Raw genomic sequence first — 15,838 nt, forward strand, 5'->3', positions numbered from 1 at the left:
TTAGAAGTATACTTAAATTCTTAGAAATGTTGCCCAGTTTCAGCCAGACCTAGTTTTACGTGTTGATGTGTTCCTTAGCTGGTGTGAGTATATGTGAAGTCCCACCCAGCAAGGGAAGTAGTAATTCCATGCCAGCTGAACCTTGAGGAAAGCTACCTAAGTATTGTATATGTAGTTCCCACCTTGCTTTCTTGTCCAACAGGTATTTATTGACCACCACTATGGACTCAGCAGGAAATTACCCTGTGATCAATCAGTGATGCCCCACATGGGCTTAGTGGGTACCAGCACCCTACCATTCCCAGGCTGGCTGTGCGATCTGTGCATGCTGAAACCGGCTAAGTAATTCCTCCCCTCGACACAGCTGCTCCGTGGGCCAGAGATCTCAAACTCCTTCCTTCCTCAATGCCTTTCACATAATAGATGCTCAGTAATGTCTCTTGATGAAGAAGTCATCACAGTTCACCTGGTGGCAGCTGTCTTTTTAGCAAAGAGCGCCTAACAGGAATTCTCAGCCTTGGCTGTCCTGTTACAGTTACCTGGAGAACTTCTAAAAATCCCCAGCCTGGGGCCAATCATATCAAAATATCTGGGGATGAGAGAAGAGGGGAAGGAGTAGGTGTGAATAGTTTTGAGAGCTCCCCAGGTGATTCAGGGTGCAGCCAAGATTGAGAACCCCTAAGCTAGAGTAAAAAAGCCACATTGCAGAGGATTCACCGACAACCATCAAACCAGCAAAGGGTCACAGATGGAGACACAATGGGTAAAACCCAGATGACTTCCTTGAAAGCTGCCCTCCACTTCTCAGATTAGGCCTGTGAGCTGAGCTGGAAGCAGCCAAAATCCTGTCTTAAGAAGTTCCTGTGCACAGTGGAAGGTGCAGCTGGAAGCATTTATGCTGGAAACCCTGACTGGGTGATCATCCTAAAATTGTTGCCATATGTCTCCAGCAGGGACGGCAGGGCCCACAGTTGTCCCTCCACCTCCTGCAGCCTCTCTTCCATCAGCACTTCAGTCCTCACCCATGGGAGCCCCCGGAGTAGCTTCATTAGTTTAATGATTTTATTGAGCATCTAGATTCCTTGCAATAGGCCAGGCCCTGGAAATGCAGATATAAATCCAGCATCATCCCTGGTGTAGTTCACAGCCTAGAAGGAGAAATGAGAAGTAAATCAACAGCTAGGATGTGCTGTGATAAGAGTCAGAATGGAGAGTAGCACAGAAATATAAGAGCTTTGAGGAGGGAGTGAGGAGGGGGCTCCAGAAGGAACAACACTGAGGCCTTTTTTCTTTTGAAATATTCGTATATATTTTTTTAAGTTTGGAATAATTTTAAGCAGAGCTGAACACACCAATTTAACAGATACTAACATTTTGCCATACTTACTTCAAATCTTTAAAGAAAACAGATCTAAACTGTTTCAAGCACAGGAGCAGTTCAGAGAATAGTATAACAAACACCCATACACTGAGGTGGTGAGGGGCCAGGCTCCCTGGCTCCACAGTAGGACATTGGAGAGGTGACTTAACCTCTCTGTGCCTCTGTCTTATTAGGAAAAAACAACTTACACACTGCTCTATGTAAAATGGGTAACCAACAAGGATGTACTGTAGAGCACAGGGAACTCTGCTCCATGTTATGTGGCAGCCTGGGTGGGAGGGGAGTCTGGGGGAGAATGGGTACACGTAAATGTATGGCTGAGTCCCTTTGCTGTGCACCTGAAACTATCACAACATTGTTCATCGGCTATACTCCAATATAAAATTAAAAGTTTTTTAAAAAAAACACCTGCCTCTAAAGGTAATTGTCGGGATTAATTAAGGTAAAGCTCTTTAAAAGGCAAAATTTCCTCACAGGCACCATGTGCTTAATAAACATTACCTGTTGTTATTCGTGTGCTCATGACCCTGCTTGTCAAATCAACATTCTGCAGCATTTGTTTTAGTTTATAAAGAAAAGTGTAATATCACAGATGCTCTTAAAGACCCCTGTATGCACACCTCCCTGTTCTGCCTGCTAAGGAAAAGGAAAGGTTAGCCAGGAGGCCAAGGTGGGAAGGTGCACTGCAGGACATGGGACAGGGGAGAGCCTGACTTCTGAGGAAACCCTCCAGTGTGGTCAGAAAGGAAGGTGACAGCCGCTCAGGGGAGGAGGTGGGAGGGGTGGCCTGGTGCGTCAGCGAAGACCCTCAGGAGCCCGTTTCCCACTGCAGAGGATCCGCCCAACTCTCTCCTCTCTCCCAGGAAACCCTTGGGGCCCTTTTTAATGGCTCCTTTCAAAAAAGAAACCAACAAACAAAAAAAGATAAAGAAACCTCACCCACACTTGCTCCTCAGTCGGGAGAATTCCACCCTGTAGGGGCTAGCTTTGAGAGGAGAGTCCCAGGGGAGCTGCAGGAAGGGGGCTTAGGGCCCCTGAAGTCATTGCTGCTTGAGTGCCCTGGAGGCAGGAAATGAGGATTTAGGGCTGTAGCCCAGCCAGGAGCGCTCAGTCTCCCTTAGCCCCAAGTCTATTTCAGTGGACTGTAAGCTTGGGGAAGACGTCTTTCTGGGAACTATGTACCCCTCCAGGTGGATACTTCTTGCTGAGTGAGCTGATGAGAGAACCCCCTGATTTGTTCAATAGTTAATCTGACAGAGGCACACGTGTGGTTCGTCAGGCACAAATATTTGTGGGAAAGGCCTTGGATATAAGTGTATACTAGCACCCAGTCTCAGTTGGAAATGTGCTCTCCCGTCACCCCCCAGCAGTACCATCATTTTTTATCTCAAAATGGGCTTCCCCCATCTTGCCCTCCCCTCCACTTCTCTAGAATCCGCTCCAGCCACTGGTGAGAAACAGCTGCTCTGAGGCCCATCTCTCATCAGCTGCCTTATCTCCCTGATGAATAATGTTCCCCTTCCCGCAGTGGCAGCCTGGCAGGAGGCCCGCCCCAGCGTGGAGCAGGCTGCTGACAGGGCTTGGAGCCCAGGCAGCTGTCAGAGAGCAGGACGCTCCCCTGGCCCCCGCGTGGGGTGAGGGCTAACCTCCCTGCCTCACAGACACATGGTACCCTGAGACCTCACAGCCATGGCGAGCTGCACCTCACAAACCCAGCTATTCCAGGTACACCTCAGCACCCTTTGGATGCAGTAACTGTTCTGGGTGCCAGGAAAACAGAGGCCCATGAGTCCTGCTCCACAGGGGTGGGGACTGCTTATGGGAGATGTGATTTGTACTTAATGGTACAGAGCTCTATAGTTCTGCGACCCAGAGAGCATGTTTAACCACTCCTGGTCTCGGTTTTTCCCATTTGCCAAATGGGCTAATAATAGCGTTGTATAGATGCTGTGGTTCTCTGCTCAGACCCCCGTTGCCAGCTAGTGCAGCCATCCCCAGCACTGTGAGTGCTGTGGTAATGGCTATACCTCTGGACTTCTCCAGAGCCTTTGGCTTATGGTAACAGCATCCCTGAGACGGCCGAAAGGCTATCTCCTTTGGCCGCCATTCCCCCTCCCATCAGGGGAGCTGGTAACTGACTGATACTGGGGACACAAAAGCCCAGTTCTCTTTCCTCAAGATGGGACAACTCCATGGGACTATTTATGCTCCAGAAATTTCTATAGATCAAGCCAAGGCTAGAGCTTACCCACAGCTACATCCATCCTCAGCCCCTTCACCTTCCTGTCCTGCTTCTCTTACAGCTTTTCCTCAAGAGCACACCCTCCCTCCATGAATCATAGGCTTTGGAAGCCTGTTTTGGGCATCTCTTTTAGGGGACTCACAAGACAATGACCCACTTCATAGGGGCTTTATGTGAGGATTCGATAAGATAAGGCTTGAAAAGCCCCTTGTGGGTGCCTGGCACTCAGCAAGTACCCAATAGTCAGTGATCGTGATTCTTATAAACTACTGCTACATGACAGAATGTCACAAGGGAACTCGGACAGATACGATAGAGAGGTTGGTGATGAAAGCCTTGGTTCCAAGGCTGCAACTGGAAGCAGTTACCCTAGGAAGGGCCCTTGGAGGTCACTTAGCCCAACTGTCCTTTTACCAGTGAGAAAACTGAGGCCCAGAGAGGAGAAGCAGCAGTGTCAGAGACCCACGACAAGTCAGGGGCAGAACTGGGACTAGACTGTGCCATGCTTTGCCCACCGCTCCTCATGCTCTTTTGCTGTCTTGGGGTCCTTCGTCCCTGCTAGTTGTTGAAGTGCTGCTGACTTTTCATGGGCCAGGACCCTGGGAAGGGAAGTCAGAGCACACTCCATTTCCACATGCATGTCCTGAGCACCTACTAGTATTGGACACCTGCCAGGCAGTCAGGGGCGTGGTATACACAGATATGCAACAGCCCCTGGTTGTTCAGAGACCTTCACTGTTTTCAAAGTGTGTGTGTGTGTGTGTGTGTGTGTGTGTGTGTGTGTGTGTGTGTTGGTTAACTTTCATCCCAGGAAGTAAGTAATACCAGCCCATTTTACAGGGAATGACTGATTAAGAGTGAGCTTTGAGGGCTTGCCTGGTGGCGCAGTGGTTGAGAGTCCGCCTGCCGATGCAGGGGACGCGGGTTCGTGCCCCGGTGCGGGAAGGTCCCACATGCTGCGGAGCGGCCGCCGAGCCTGCGTGTCCGGAGCATGTGCTCCGCGGTGGGAGGGGCCACAGCAGTGAGAGGCCCGTGTACCACAAAAAAAAAAAAAAGAGTGAGCCTTGAAAGACCAGTAAGAGCAGGTAGATGAGCAAGAGCATTCCTGGGCTCACTTTTTACCATATTAAATACGTAGGAATATTCTTAATTTCCACAATGCTCTCTCTGAATAGCCTGCTGTCCTTTACATTTTCCCAAGTATGTATAGAGTTAAAAGGTGAGACAGATCGTGGCTTCTGGGTATAGTTGGAGTCCTGTGTGGCTGAAGTATAGGATGCATATCATCTGTTTGACCATAGATGACCACAGTGGAACTGGAGAATTAGATCTTTTAAAATCAAACCAGACTCAGGATTCTCTGTGTCATGCTATAGCAATTGGGCTTCAATCTGTACACAGTGGGCAGCCTCCAAAACCAGGAGAGCAACACGCTCAGGTGTGTGTCCTACGAAAATGTCTCTGGGCAACGTGGAGAGGAGACTTGAGAGGCAAGGCAAGAACCCTGCCCCCAGATGGAGGCACCCTTGGACAGGTGAAAAGTTAAGTAGGAGACCACAACTCGTGAGCTGTCAGGAGATGCTGTGTGAGGAATTTCCACATGAGCCAGACACCCTGAAGGTGACAGGAATGGAGGATGGGAAGAAATTGTGAGGAAGTGGGATTTGAGTTGGAATTTTTGAAGGGCAGTTTCCTAAGCATGGGGAGTGGTGTGGACAGAGTGCAGTATGAATGGATGGAAGATGAGCGTGGGGTCAGCAGGACCATGGACCTGGGCAGAAGGTCGTCCTAGGAGCACAGAGGTGTCGGAGCTAAGAGGAGGCCCAGGCCACTTTCTGGGGAGCACTGAGCCCCAGAGGAAGAAGTATGAACTCCCACCTGTAGGCAGTGAGGCTGCTGGAGGATTTTGAACAGCAGAGTGGCAGGAGGGAAGCAGGATTTCAAGATTAGCGCAGGAGTGGGATGTAGATGAGGGTGGCGGCGAGAGAGGGACCTTCCCCCTCTAAGTTGGAGAACATGCACTGCCCGCTTTCAGACCACATCCCCCCGTCCAGATAATTTTGGTTTGTACACACAATGTGGTCCCATATTTTTTTAAAAGGAGAGATTTCACACAAAAAGATTTCATATAAAAGACAGGTTTCTAGCTACATTTGAAAATCAGAGGATTTGGTAAGACTGGACCAAGTATTTCCATGTGGCCACCATATGCTGGAGTTGGTCACAATTGCCTCCTATAGGTGTAGCCTTGAGTTTCATTGGAGTTTTTCCCATAGCAGTCCTGCTTTATTTATTTTTGGTGCATGGTGAGTTTTAGAAATTTTTGAATGAGCCATCAGCATTTAAGTAACTGAGAATTTCTTATAAATATCCAGATTTGGGCTTCTTTAGAAAGGCATTAGGGCTACCTGGGACCTCGTTCCTAGGAGGCCATAACGTCTAGAGCTTAGGCTGTTTTCCATTTCACCAGTCCCCACTTCTCCTAGCTCTCCACAGAGGCCTGCATTAGCTGCCGTCTGTCATAGAGGCTGTGCTCTCCTACAGGAAGACAAAATGTTTCTAGCGCTCAAGTTGTTATCAAAAGTGGGAAAATGAAAGGTAGAGTAGGGGACGTGCCTGCTCCTAAAAAAGGTTGGAGAGAACATTGTGGAAATGAAGAATATTCCCGTGTTTAATTTGGAAACAAAGAGAATATGTGTTAGAAGAAGACCACCAAGGACACTGCTAGAAAAGACTGGCCGCTCCCCTAGCCTGATGTTACCTGCTTGGGCCCTGTTGGCATTTAGCTTGGGAATCCGGGGACAGAGGCAGGGGGGTCACATCACACTCAGCACTCAGCAGTCTGGATTCTGTGCTGCAGAGGAGCAAGAGGAGGGGTTTGTGACCAGGGCTTAGGAGCTAAGGGTGTGCTGAGACGTCCTGGGCATGAGGCAATAGGAGGGAAAACCAGAGTGAGAGTGGGGAGTGGGAGTGTAGGGGGAAACCCTATACACTTCTGGAGCGGGAAGTCAGCTCCCTACATAGGGGCTCAGAGAGAAGAATCGCAGATGACTTCAGGGTGACAGATCCTGGGTTCCTGGGGGCATGGGAGGTGCCTTAACAGAAGTCAGGAGATCCACACTGGGGGAGACTGATGACTTAGGGTCCAGGCACAGTGAATCTGAGGTGATAAGGATGGTGCTGGTAGCACACTGGCTATGTACATCAGCTTTGAAGCACTCAGGTCTCATGTGGACCTTGTTTTTGTTGTGCTTAATCTCTCGGTGCCTTAGTTTCTTTTTTTAAATTTATTATTTACTTTATTTTTATTTATTTTCAGTTGAAGTATAGTTGACTTACAATATTATATTAGTTTTAGGTATACAACATAGCAATTCGATATTTTTATGGATTATTGGTGCCTTAGTTTCTTTTTTTAAATTTATTATTTACTTTATTTTTATTTATTTTCAGTTGAAGTATAGTTGACTTACAATATTATATTAGTTTTAGGTATACAACATAGCAATTCGATATTTTTATGGATTATTGGTGCCTTAGTTTCTTGAAAAATAAGGCTATTGATAATCTCCCTCCTATAGGGTCATTGTAAGGATTAAAGATTAACGTAATTAAAAGCCTAAAAATGACTCCTGGTGCAGAGGACGTGCTCTGTTCCACTATTGCCTGTGAGGACAAGGTGGGTGAACCCACTGAATGGAGGCGATTTCATGGGGCAGGGAACCAACACTGGGCCTTGGAGAAGAGCCACAGTGGGGGAGAAGACACAGTGAGGAGCCGGGAGGAAGCAGCTGGGAAGCAAGGGGAGAGCGTCTTTAGGGCAGGGACGATGAGGATCATGCTACAGAGGCCACGAGGACCAGGGTGAATTTGCCCCCCAGAGGACTCTTGGCAATGTCTAGAGACATTTTTAGTTGTCACAGCTGGGCATGGAGGTGCTACTGCATCTGTTGGGTGGAGGCCAGGGATGTGCCTCACCCTACAATGCACAGGACAGCCCCCACAAGGAAGAATTATCCAGGTCCAAAGGTCAATAGTGCAAAGAGTGAGAAACCCTTCTCTAGAGCCAACAGCTTCCAGGTTTGACTCGTGGTTCCACCAACAATGGCTGTGTAACCTCGGCAAGTTCCATAACCACTCTGTGCCTCAGTTTCCTTATCTGGAAAATGGGGATGAAAGTAACAGCTGCTTAACTGATAGAAGATATGCAGAGGGCTTAGAATAGAGGCTCATTGTACATTAGCTGTTATTAGAAATCAAGGAAATTGAGGGCATAGCAGAGTCCATTTGATCCTGGAGTTTGGCATTTCAGATTGATCTCAGTGTGATTTCACTAGGGTGGAAAGGGGAATGGCAGCCAGATGCAGAGGGTGATGGAGATGGGTATGTGGGAATTGGGGCTAGCAGGCACAGACAGTAGCAACTGGAGGAAGTGGGGGAATGGCTAGTTATGGCTGCCAGGCCAAGTGAAGGGGGTTGTTTTACATTCAGTTATTTATTTATGCCAATCAGAAGTTCTGGTTATTGCCCAAACCACATGATAACAAAAAAGGAAATTTTCAAAACGAAAGAAATCACCTGCAGCCTCACCACCTTAACAAATTAACAATGTTCCCGCTCCCCTTCCAGGCCTATCATTTTTACAGTGCTTTAGTCATTACACAGATTTCTTTTCTATGGTTTTATGTCACATGAAATTGTCCTATAAGCGTTTTCCATGATGTTACATCATTGTTAGATTTATCGCTTTTTTCCAAAATGAAGATAAACCTCATTGTTTTTTCCTAGTTGTAAAAATGCTTTGTGCTCTTTTTTTTAAATGCAGATGGTACCAAAAAGTCTGAAGAAGAATGTAAAAACCCCCATTTTCCATCCCACCCTATAGAGATAGCCAGCTTAGCATTTGTGGTGAACATCCTTCCAAACAGATCTCCATGCATTATTTTTTGTTGATTTGTTAACTCTTTTACGTAAATATGAACATTACTGTCATTCATTTTCAACCTTTGAAGTGCAGGTTTTCTTATTGTTGGAGTCGGGGTTGTTGTTTTGGGAAGTGGTGGGGGGGCTGTGGATGGATACACACAAGAACAAAGAAAGCCAGGAAGCTGCTAGAAAGAGGAAATATTGTGGTTGTGCAGAGTATTCGTTTCCTGAGGCTGCTGTAGTAGCTAAGTACCAGAGGCTGGGCGACGTACACAACAGAAATGTATTCTCTCACGGTTCTGGAGGCTGGAAGTCTGAGATCAAGGTGTCAGCAGGGCCATGCTCCCTCTCAAGGATCTAGGTGAGGATCCATCCCTGTCTCTTCCTGGCTTCTCTTGGTTGCCAGTAATCCCTGATGTTCCTTGACATGTAGACACATCACTCCAACCTTTGGCTCCTTCATCACATGGCATTTTCCTCTTCCTCTCTGTGTCTGTGTCCAGATTTACCTCTTCTTATAAAGATTCCAGTCATTGGATTAGGGCCTGCCCTACTCCAGTATGACTCACCTTAACTTGATTAAATCTGCAAACACCTATTTCCAATTAAGGTCATACACACACACACACACACACACACACACACACACACACACACACGTAATGGGGCTCAGGACTTCAATGTATCTTTTGGGGGGGGGACACAATTCAACCCATAACATGTGGGATCCCCAGGGTGATGGAGGAGGAGGATGGAGCAGCAAGGACTCCTTCTCTGAAATGAAAAGGAAGGAAGAGACTAGGGTAAAGAGACAGAGATTCTGAGGCTGAGAAGGGAGACAGGGAAGCCTACTTCCTCCAGCAACTCGTGTCTGTGTTTTATTAACCTCCTAGTAGTTTACAAAGAGAGCCCCAGGATTCATCAGAGAGCCTGGCTGTTCATAAACCCTGCCGGGCCCCTTCCCCACCGTCATCCCGCCGTGCAGCTGGCAGCTGCTGTGCGGGCCCCACAGACCTCACTGCAGCATCCTGTTGTCTGCTTCTCGCCAGATTCCTGGTTGGCTGCCACCTACTTTCTTTTCGGCCTGGACTAATTTGTTGCAGTCCTCAGACTGGCGGGAAGCATCGCTAATTCCCAAAGTCCTTCCACATCGCCCACTCAAAGCCCTCCGTTTGCCAAGTGTGCACATCTCCTCTGTTCTGTCCTTGCTGGAGGTTATGGTCCCTAAGCCTTCAGGAGTGTGGCCATTCCCCCTCCCCTTTTCCTCAGGACACCTGTTTTTGCGGGCTTCCTCAGTTCTCTTGGTCTCCTTCCCACAGATTTGGTACCTGAGGTTGAATTTTCAGAGGGGGAGGGGAATGGGGAAGGATTGTGAGAAATGTGGAGAAGTTACAAGGACACCCGAAGTCTCTGCTGGTGGACTCAGATGTCAGGAAGTCCAGAGCCTTCCCAGGTGTGGCTGGGGTTAGGTCTGAGTGTGATGGGTAAACATGTGACCAAAATTAGCAACATTGTCACCCTTAGTCAGCCTGGCTCTCCCGGGAACAGGGGACTGTTACCAAATAGTAGTCAAGTGGCTGAGAATAATGAGGCTTCTGCTTATTAGCTTAGGTCCCAGGCAAAGCCCAGCCAAAAATGTTTTCTTGCCACCGCAGGCTTCTGCATATTGAGGGAATTATTACACTTCTCCAGTGGTTAAAAGTCACTCAGCCTTTGGCCCCTACCTCTTGACGCTGCCTGGATCACCTAATAATCTCCAAGCAATGCGTCACCTGTCCCAACTCTACCATTTAATTATATGTTGTCTTTGATTTCCTCTCCAGTGTCGACTGCCACTTTTGAGAAAGACCTGGGATCAGAAACCCAAATAATATAGCTCATATTAAGTCTAAATAACAGGAAAACCCAAGTACAGCCTCCAGCCAGGATGTGCCAACTTGTTTGGGACTGAAGGAGGTCTTCTTGCTCAGGCATGACAGACACAGGGTGTGGGCCCAGTGGGTCTGTGGAGACAGAAGAGCAGGAGGGGGTCATGAGAGTTGTTGGGAATTTTTCTACCTATAGCCTCATGTCTTGCCACCACCTTATCAGACCTCATACTCCAACCGTGCAACCAATTGCAAACTTTGCCACTTCTTCCCAGTGTCAGCCAGAGCAATAGTGATGGGAAGCGCCAGAACCAATTCAAACTAGTGTAGGCAAAAGAGACAACTTAATAGCTCACATAATTCAGAAGATAAAGATGGCTCTGGTGTCAGGATCCAGGGGCTAAGTGATGCAGGCAGGCTTTTGTCTCCCTCCTTGTGTTGTTCCTAGTGGCACTTCTGGTACAGGTGGGATCCCTCCATGGAGCAGGAAAGCGGTGTTCATCAGCCCCACATGACGTCACTCCAGCTTAGCTGGCCCCTCAGAAGAGGATTGCGACGGGCCCATTTTACATCAGCAACACAATCCTTAGACCAGTTAATGCCCAGGGAAATGTGGTTCTCTGTTTGGAGAGGACTTTATCACGGAGTCTGTTTCCCCCCAAAAAGAAGGCTACTGAGAAGCTAAAACAAAACCAGCACAGTCCATTACACCCCCCACTTCAGGGGTTCGTTCATGCAGTTGCAGGTGCCATTCCCTCTACCTGGAAACCTTTAAAACCCAGTCCACCTGACAAACCCCTACTTTTCTTCCATGACCCAGCCAGCACACACTCGTCCACACCCTCCCCAGACAGAGAGCCACCTTAGTGTTTCATACATGCCTCTGTTATTTCACTCACTCAATTTTTCTTTTGTTCTTTTAGCAAATCCTTATCTTTTAGCTTTGCACCCAGCTCCTCTAGGACTGTGAGTTTCATGAAAGCAGGGATTGTGTCCCAGTCATCTCAGGATCTCAGCCTCTACAGGGATGCTTGGTCTGCTGTCAGGCCCAGAAGCTACTGACCACATCCTTGGGTGTTGGGGTGACATGCAGGATGTGGCTGTTCCCTGACTGGATAGAGAACCTTGGGTGCTGGGTATGGAGGGAGGAACTAAGTGCCGGAGTCGCTAACTTTTCTGCTTTCCATGCAAATCCCTTGTATCCCAGGCTGTCTGGAAGGACACTGTGCATTCTGTGCATCAGCCAATGGCAAAATTTGAACTGTGACACATGCCTGGTTTGCAGTGATACATTACACATGGAGAGTGTTTATTTCTCACATATTGTATCTGAGAATCTTAAGCAGTCATGGGGTCTGACTTTCATTCTCTGGGGTTAAAACCTTCTTGGTGATGCTAATATTCCTCTAGGAACACAGGACTCATTACCTTGTAAGGCAGCCCCCTGGTTATTAGGGGCCACATGTTATCTCCTGGCTGCTTTGGCCATCAACCCTAATTCTCTTCTCTAGGGCCACAAGGAAAGAGGTCACTCCTTTTTCCACTTTGTGTTCACTCATTCTTTCCTGTGTACATGAATTCATTAACTTCATCGTTCATTTAAAAATATTGATAAGGCCTGTTTTGTCCAAGATGGGCAGGTCCCCTGTTCTCATTGAGCTGACATCTTTAGAGGGGAGAGACAGACAATAAACAACTTAACATATAAACAGGAGAAATACAATTGTCATAAGAGGTGTGAAGAAAAGAAAATAGGGCAATATGAGGGTTGGGGAAAATTTCAATAGAGCGAACAGGACAGGTATCTTTCAGGAAATGAATTTGAGCCAATGAATGATAAGAAGGAGGCACCCACGAGCAATTTGGGAGAAGAGCATCCAGGTTGAGAATTAGAGGGAGGAGCCGTTGTCAGGGTGGTTTGGGTGGAGGTGAGGGAGGGGATAAAGTAGAAATGAGGATGGAGAGGTGGGCAGGGACCTTGTAGCCATGGGAAGGAGGTGAGGATCTGTCATCAGAAAGAGGGAAGACTTCTGAGGGTTTCGAGCATGGAGTTGATGTATAATTTTAAAAGAGCACTTGGAATATGGAAGCTTGAGGTAGATTCCCAAATCCTGGAAGACAACTAGGAGGTGGCCACTACTTTATTTCAAAGAGTAAGAAAGATCTGATTTAGAGGTGAGCTCTAGACAGCCTGGAAAGACAGCACCATAATAACTGGGGCTGGGGTCAGAGTATCCCAAGACAGGCCATCGGATACTCTTCTTGGAAGGTGGTCTGGGAAGGGCACCTCCTTTTTCTAGATGGCCAGATTCCCCCACCCCCACCCCCAGGCTGTGTTCTTCTTATGAGTTCTCCACAAACAGTGAAAAACTAGGAGGCTGCCCAGCACACGACTTTATTTCCTCCTGGAGCAGAGTGAAGTTGCCCTAGTGAGGCACCAAGTGTGCTAGCACCATTGTCTGTGAGGGAAACTGCACTGCCAGGAAGAGGGGGCATCGTGCTGTCGGAACTGGGGCCCCGGAGGACCCTCGGAGCATCAAAGCAGAGAGAGAAATCAAAAGGAAAAGACTCAGGGGGAATGGAAAATGTGTTTCCATATTTTGTTAAGATTCACAGCCATAAAAAAAAAGGCAAGCAACTAGTAAAAACATTACTGAGTGTGACAGATGAAGGGCAGCCTCCCTAACACAGAGCTCACATCAATGAGGAAACAGGGAGGCCCCATTTCTTTTTTAATGGGGAAAAATGTGAGCAAACTTATACAGAAAAGAAAATGCATATGGTTAATAAAAGTACTCGATCTCACTAAAATCAGAAAAATGAGAACTAAAACAGCAGTGGGGTGCAGAGTATCTTTTGGGGGAAATGGTTTATAAATTGAAAAATGTATTTTTTAAAGACCGCTGTGCTGGTGAGCCTGCGGTGAGGAGTTTGCTGTCAGGTGCCATGGTGCTGTGCGCCTTTAAAAAGGGGTACTCTTTGGAGTACCTTTAAAAAAGTTCATACCCTTTAACCCAATGATCCCACTTCACAGACTCTATCTTAAGGAAATAGTTTTAAATGAAGAGGTTGATTTGTGTGCAAAGATGTGCATGTGTGAAATATTGGAAAGAGGCTACTTGATAATAATAGATGATTGGTTGGCTTAATATGGTATATCCATTCGGTGCACTATTATTAGGTAGCCATTAGAAATGATATTTTTGAAGATATTTTGGTAGGGAAAATATACTGCAATATGTGGAAAATAGCAAAATCATAATTAACAGAAAGCAGGAAGTCAATTATGAGTGTGAATGCACATTATATATATGAAAATAGGTTAGTGGATCATAATGTACATATAAGGAAACACATAGAAAGGTTATTAGAATTTTCTCTGAGTTGAGAATTACAGGTAATTTTGTTTAATTCTTTGTGTTTTCCAAGGGTGTTTTTTCTTTTTTTCTACAATGAACATATATTACTTTAAAAATCAGATAAATGTAGAAAATGGTTGTCTTACAAGTCAGTGCTCCCTTTGGTCCTCAGATTCCTGTGAGAGACACACACACCCCTTCATCCCGCCTTCCATCTCTGTTGCTGTAAGACACTGCAAAGTGGAGGGCAGAGAGCAGAAGGAAAGCAGGGAAGTGGGTGCGACCTCCTGCTGTGCCACGGTTTTCCTGAGTGACCCGGCACATGCCACTGCCCAGCGACAGGGCTCAGTTTCCGCATCTGTAAAATGCACTGGTGGAACCGGTTCACCTCTAAGAATGTAACAGGACTGTAGGCATAGCAGGTCTCAAGCTTCTAGCCCAACGCCAACCCTAACCACAGTGACATCACTGACTGCTTCCGTGAGCAAATGCCACCCACACCCAGATGTCACCGTCCATGTGGCCGCCCTCAGGACGAGTTACAACTTAGCCGGGGAGACCCTTGCCCTTTCCTTTGGGAACAGGAGGTGATGTTTATGTACATCATTCATTCCTTCAACACATCCTTGTTACGCGCCTGCTCCTGGGTGCCAGCCCCTGAGGGCAAGCCCCATAAGGCCCAAGCTCAGAGTGATTCAAAAAGTGTCTTCCCTGGGGGCAAGTCTTTTCCTTTTGAGAGTCATTTTAATTTATATTTGAATTATTTTAAAGAACTAAAGTTTATTTGAAGAGAAGTGTCTGACTCCAGATGAGCCAGATGGATCACACCATTTTAAGTGTAAACCACCTACCTACCGTGAGTCTGATTTTCTCGTGTGACTTAGAAATGAGGAATCCAGAAACAGGTGGATCCTTGGCAGTGAAACAACATGTGAATCCACCTGGAGCCGTGTGATGAAGGGAAGAGCATGTGGACTTGGAGCCAGATGACCTGAGGTCAAACGTGGCTCTCCTGCTTCCAAGCTTTGTGACTTGGGGAAGTTCACAACTTCTCTGACCTGCAGTTCTTATCTGTAAGGTGGAGAAATAGTCCCAACCTTGCCCAGGTTTGCTTGTGAGCATTAATCAGGATCTTATTTCCGGAGAGACCCGGCAAAGAGCCTGGCATGTTCTTGGCCATCACATCAGTACTCTTGCTGCTTTCCAGAGGTTGTTACTTGAAAGGGACAAGACACCGTTGGAGATACACGAGAAGAAAACCATGTTGTACCATCGTTGAGATCCAGAGTTGTGAGGCTACACAGACCTGGCCCTGCCACTTACCTGCAGTGTGTCTTTTTGAGGAAGTGACCTGATCTTCCTGAGCCTCAGGGTGCTCATCTGTAAGATGGAGTTGATGGCAGCAATACCCACATCCCAGGGCAGTTGTGACGACTCAGTAACATGTGCATCCACCGTAGTGCCTAGTAAAATCACAGTATATTCACTGAATTGTTTGATACATTTTTTTCCAATTGCAAATGAAATAGTTGTTCAATATAGAAAATTTAGAAAACAACCTTAAAAAGGAATAGAAGAAAGTATGAATTGTTTTCAGTCCTTTTACTTTTCAGTTGCTGTGTGTTTGCATCTGAGCTTCCTCATCCATACTCCCACACCCCATCTCCATTCTGAACTGAGGCGCTATCCCCAGCAGGCTGTGGCTTGTTGCCCTGATTGTTCCATCAATGCAAGGTATGTAACACTGCTGCCGGCCCCTCTCTTGGCAGATCCTTCAAGCCGGACTTCATCCTTGTCCGCCAGCATGCCTACAGCATGGCCCTGGGCGAAGACTACCGCAGCCTGGTCATCGGCCTCCAGTATGGAGGGCTGCCTGCCGTCAACTCCCTCTACTCCGTCTACAACTTCTGCAGCAAGCCCTGGGTGGTAGGTGCTGGGCCAGGCTGACCCGGAATGAAGGGGGAGGTGTGGCTGGCCTCCCAGCCCTGAAGTGAACCCATTCCCCAGCATGGAGGCCCAGTAATAAAAGGAGTCTTTTTTTTTTTTTTTTTTTTTTGTGGTT

General features: G+C 47.2%; 1 protein-coding gene across 2 annotated transcripts in view; it reads left to right on the forward strand.

Annotated features, from left to right (window-relative positions):
- The window catches only part of SYN3 (synapsin III), a 409,114-nt gene that overhangs the window by 94,650 nt on the left and 298,626 nt on the right, over positions 1-15,838 (forward strand). For both annotated transcript variants that reach the window (XM_024732154.1, XM_024732153.1), the window contains one exon: positions 15,546-15,702. In XM_024732154.1, coding sequence (XP_024587922.1) covers positions 15,546-15,702 — 157 coding nt within the window. The remainder of the gene's footprint in view (positions 1-15,545; positions 15,703-15,838) is intronic.

This window comes from Neophocaena asiaeorientalis, unplaced genomic scaffold (genome assembly GCF_003031525.2).
Source record: "Neophocaena asiaeorientalis asiaeorientalis breed wild unplaced genomic scaffold, Neophocaena_asiaeorientalis_V1.1 scaffold418, whole genome shotgun sequence".
NCBI lineage: Eukaryota > Metazoa > Chordata > Mammalia > Artiodactyla > Phocoenidae > Neophocaena > Neophocaena asiaeorientalis.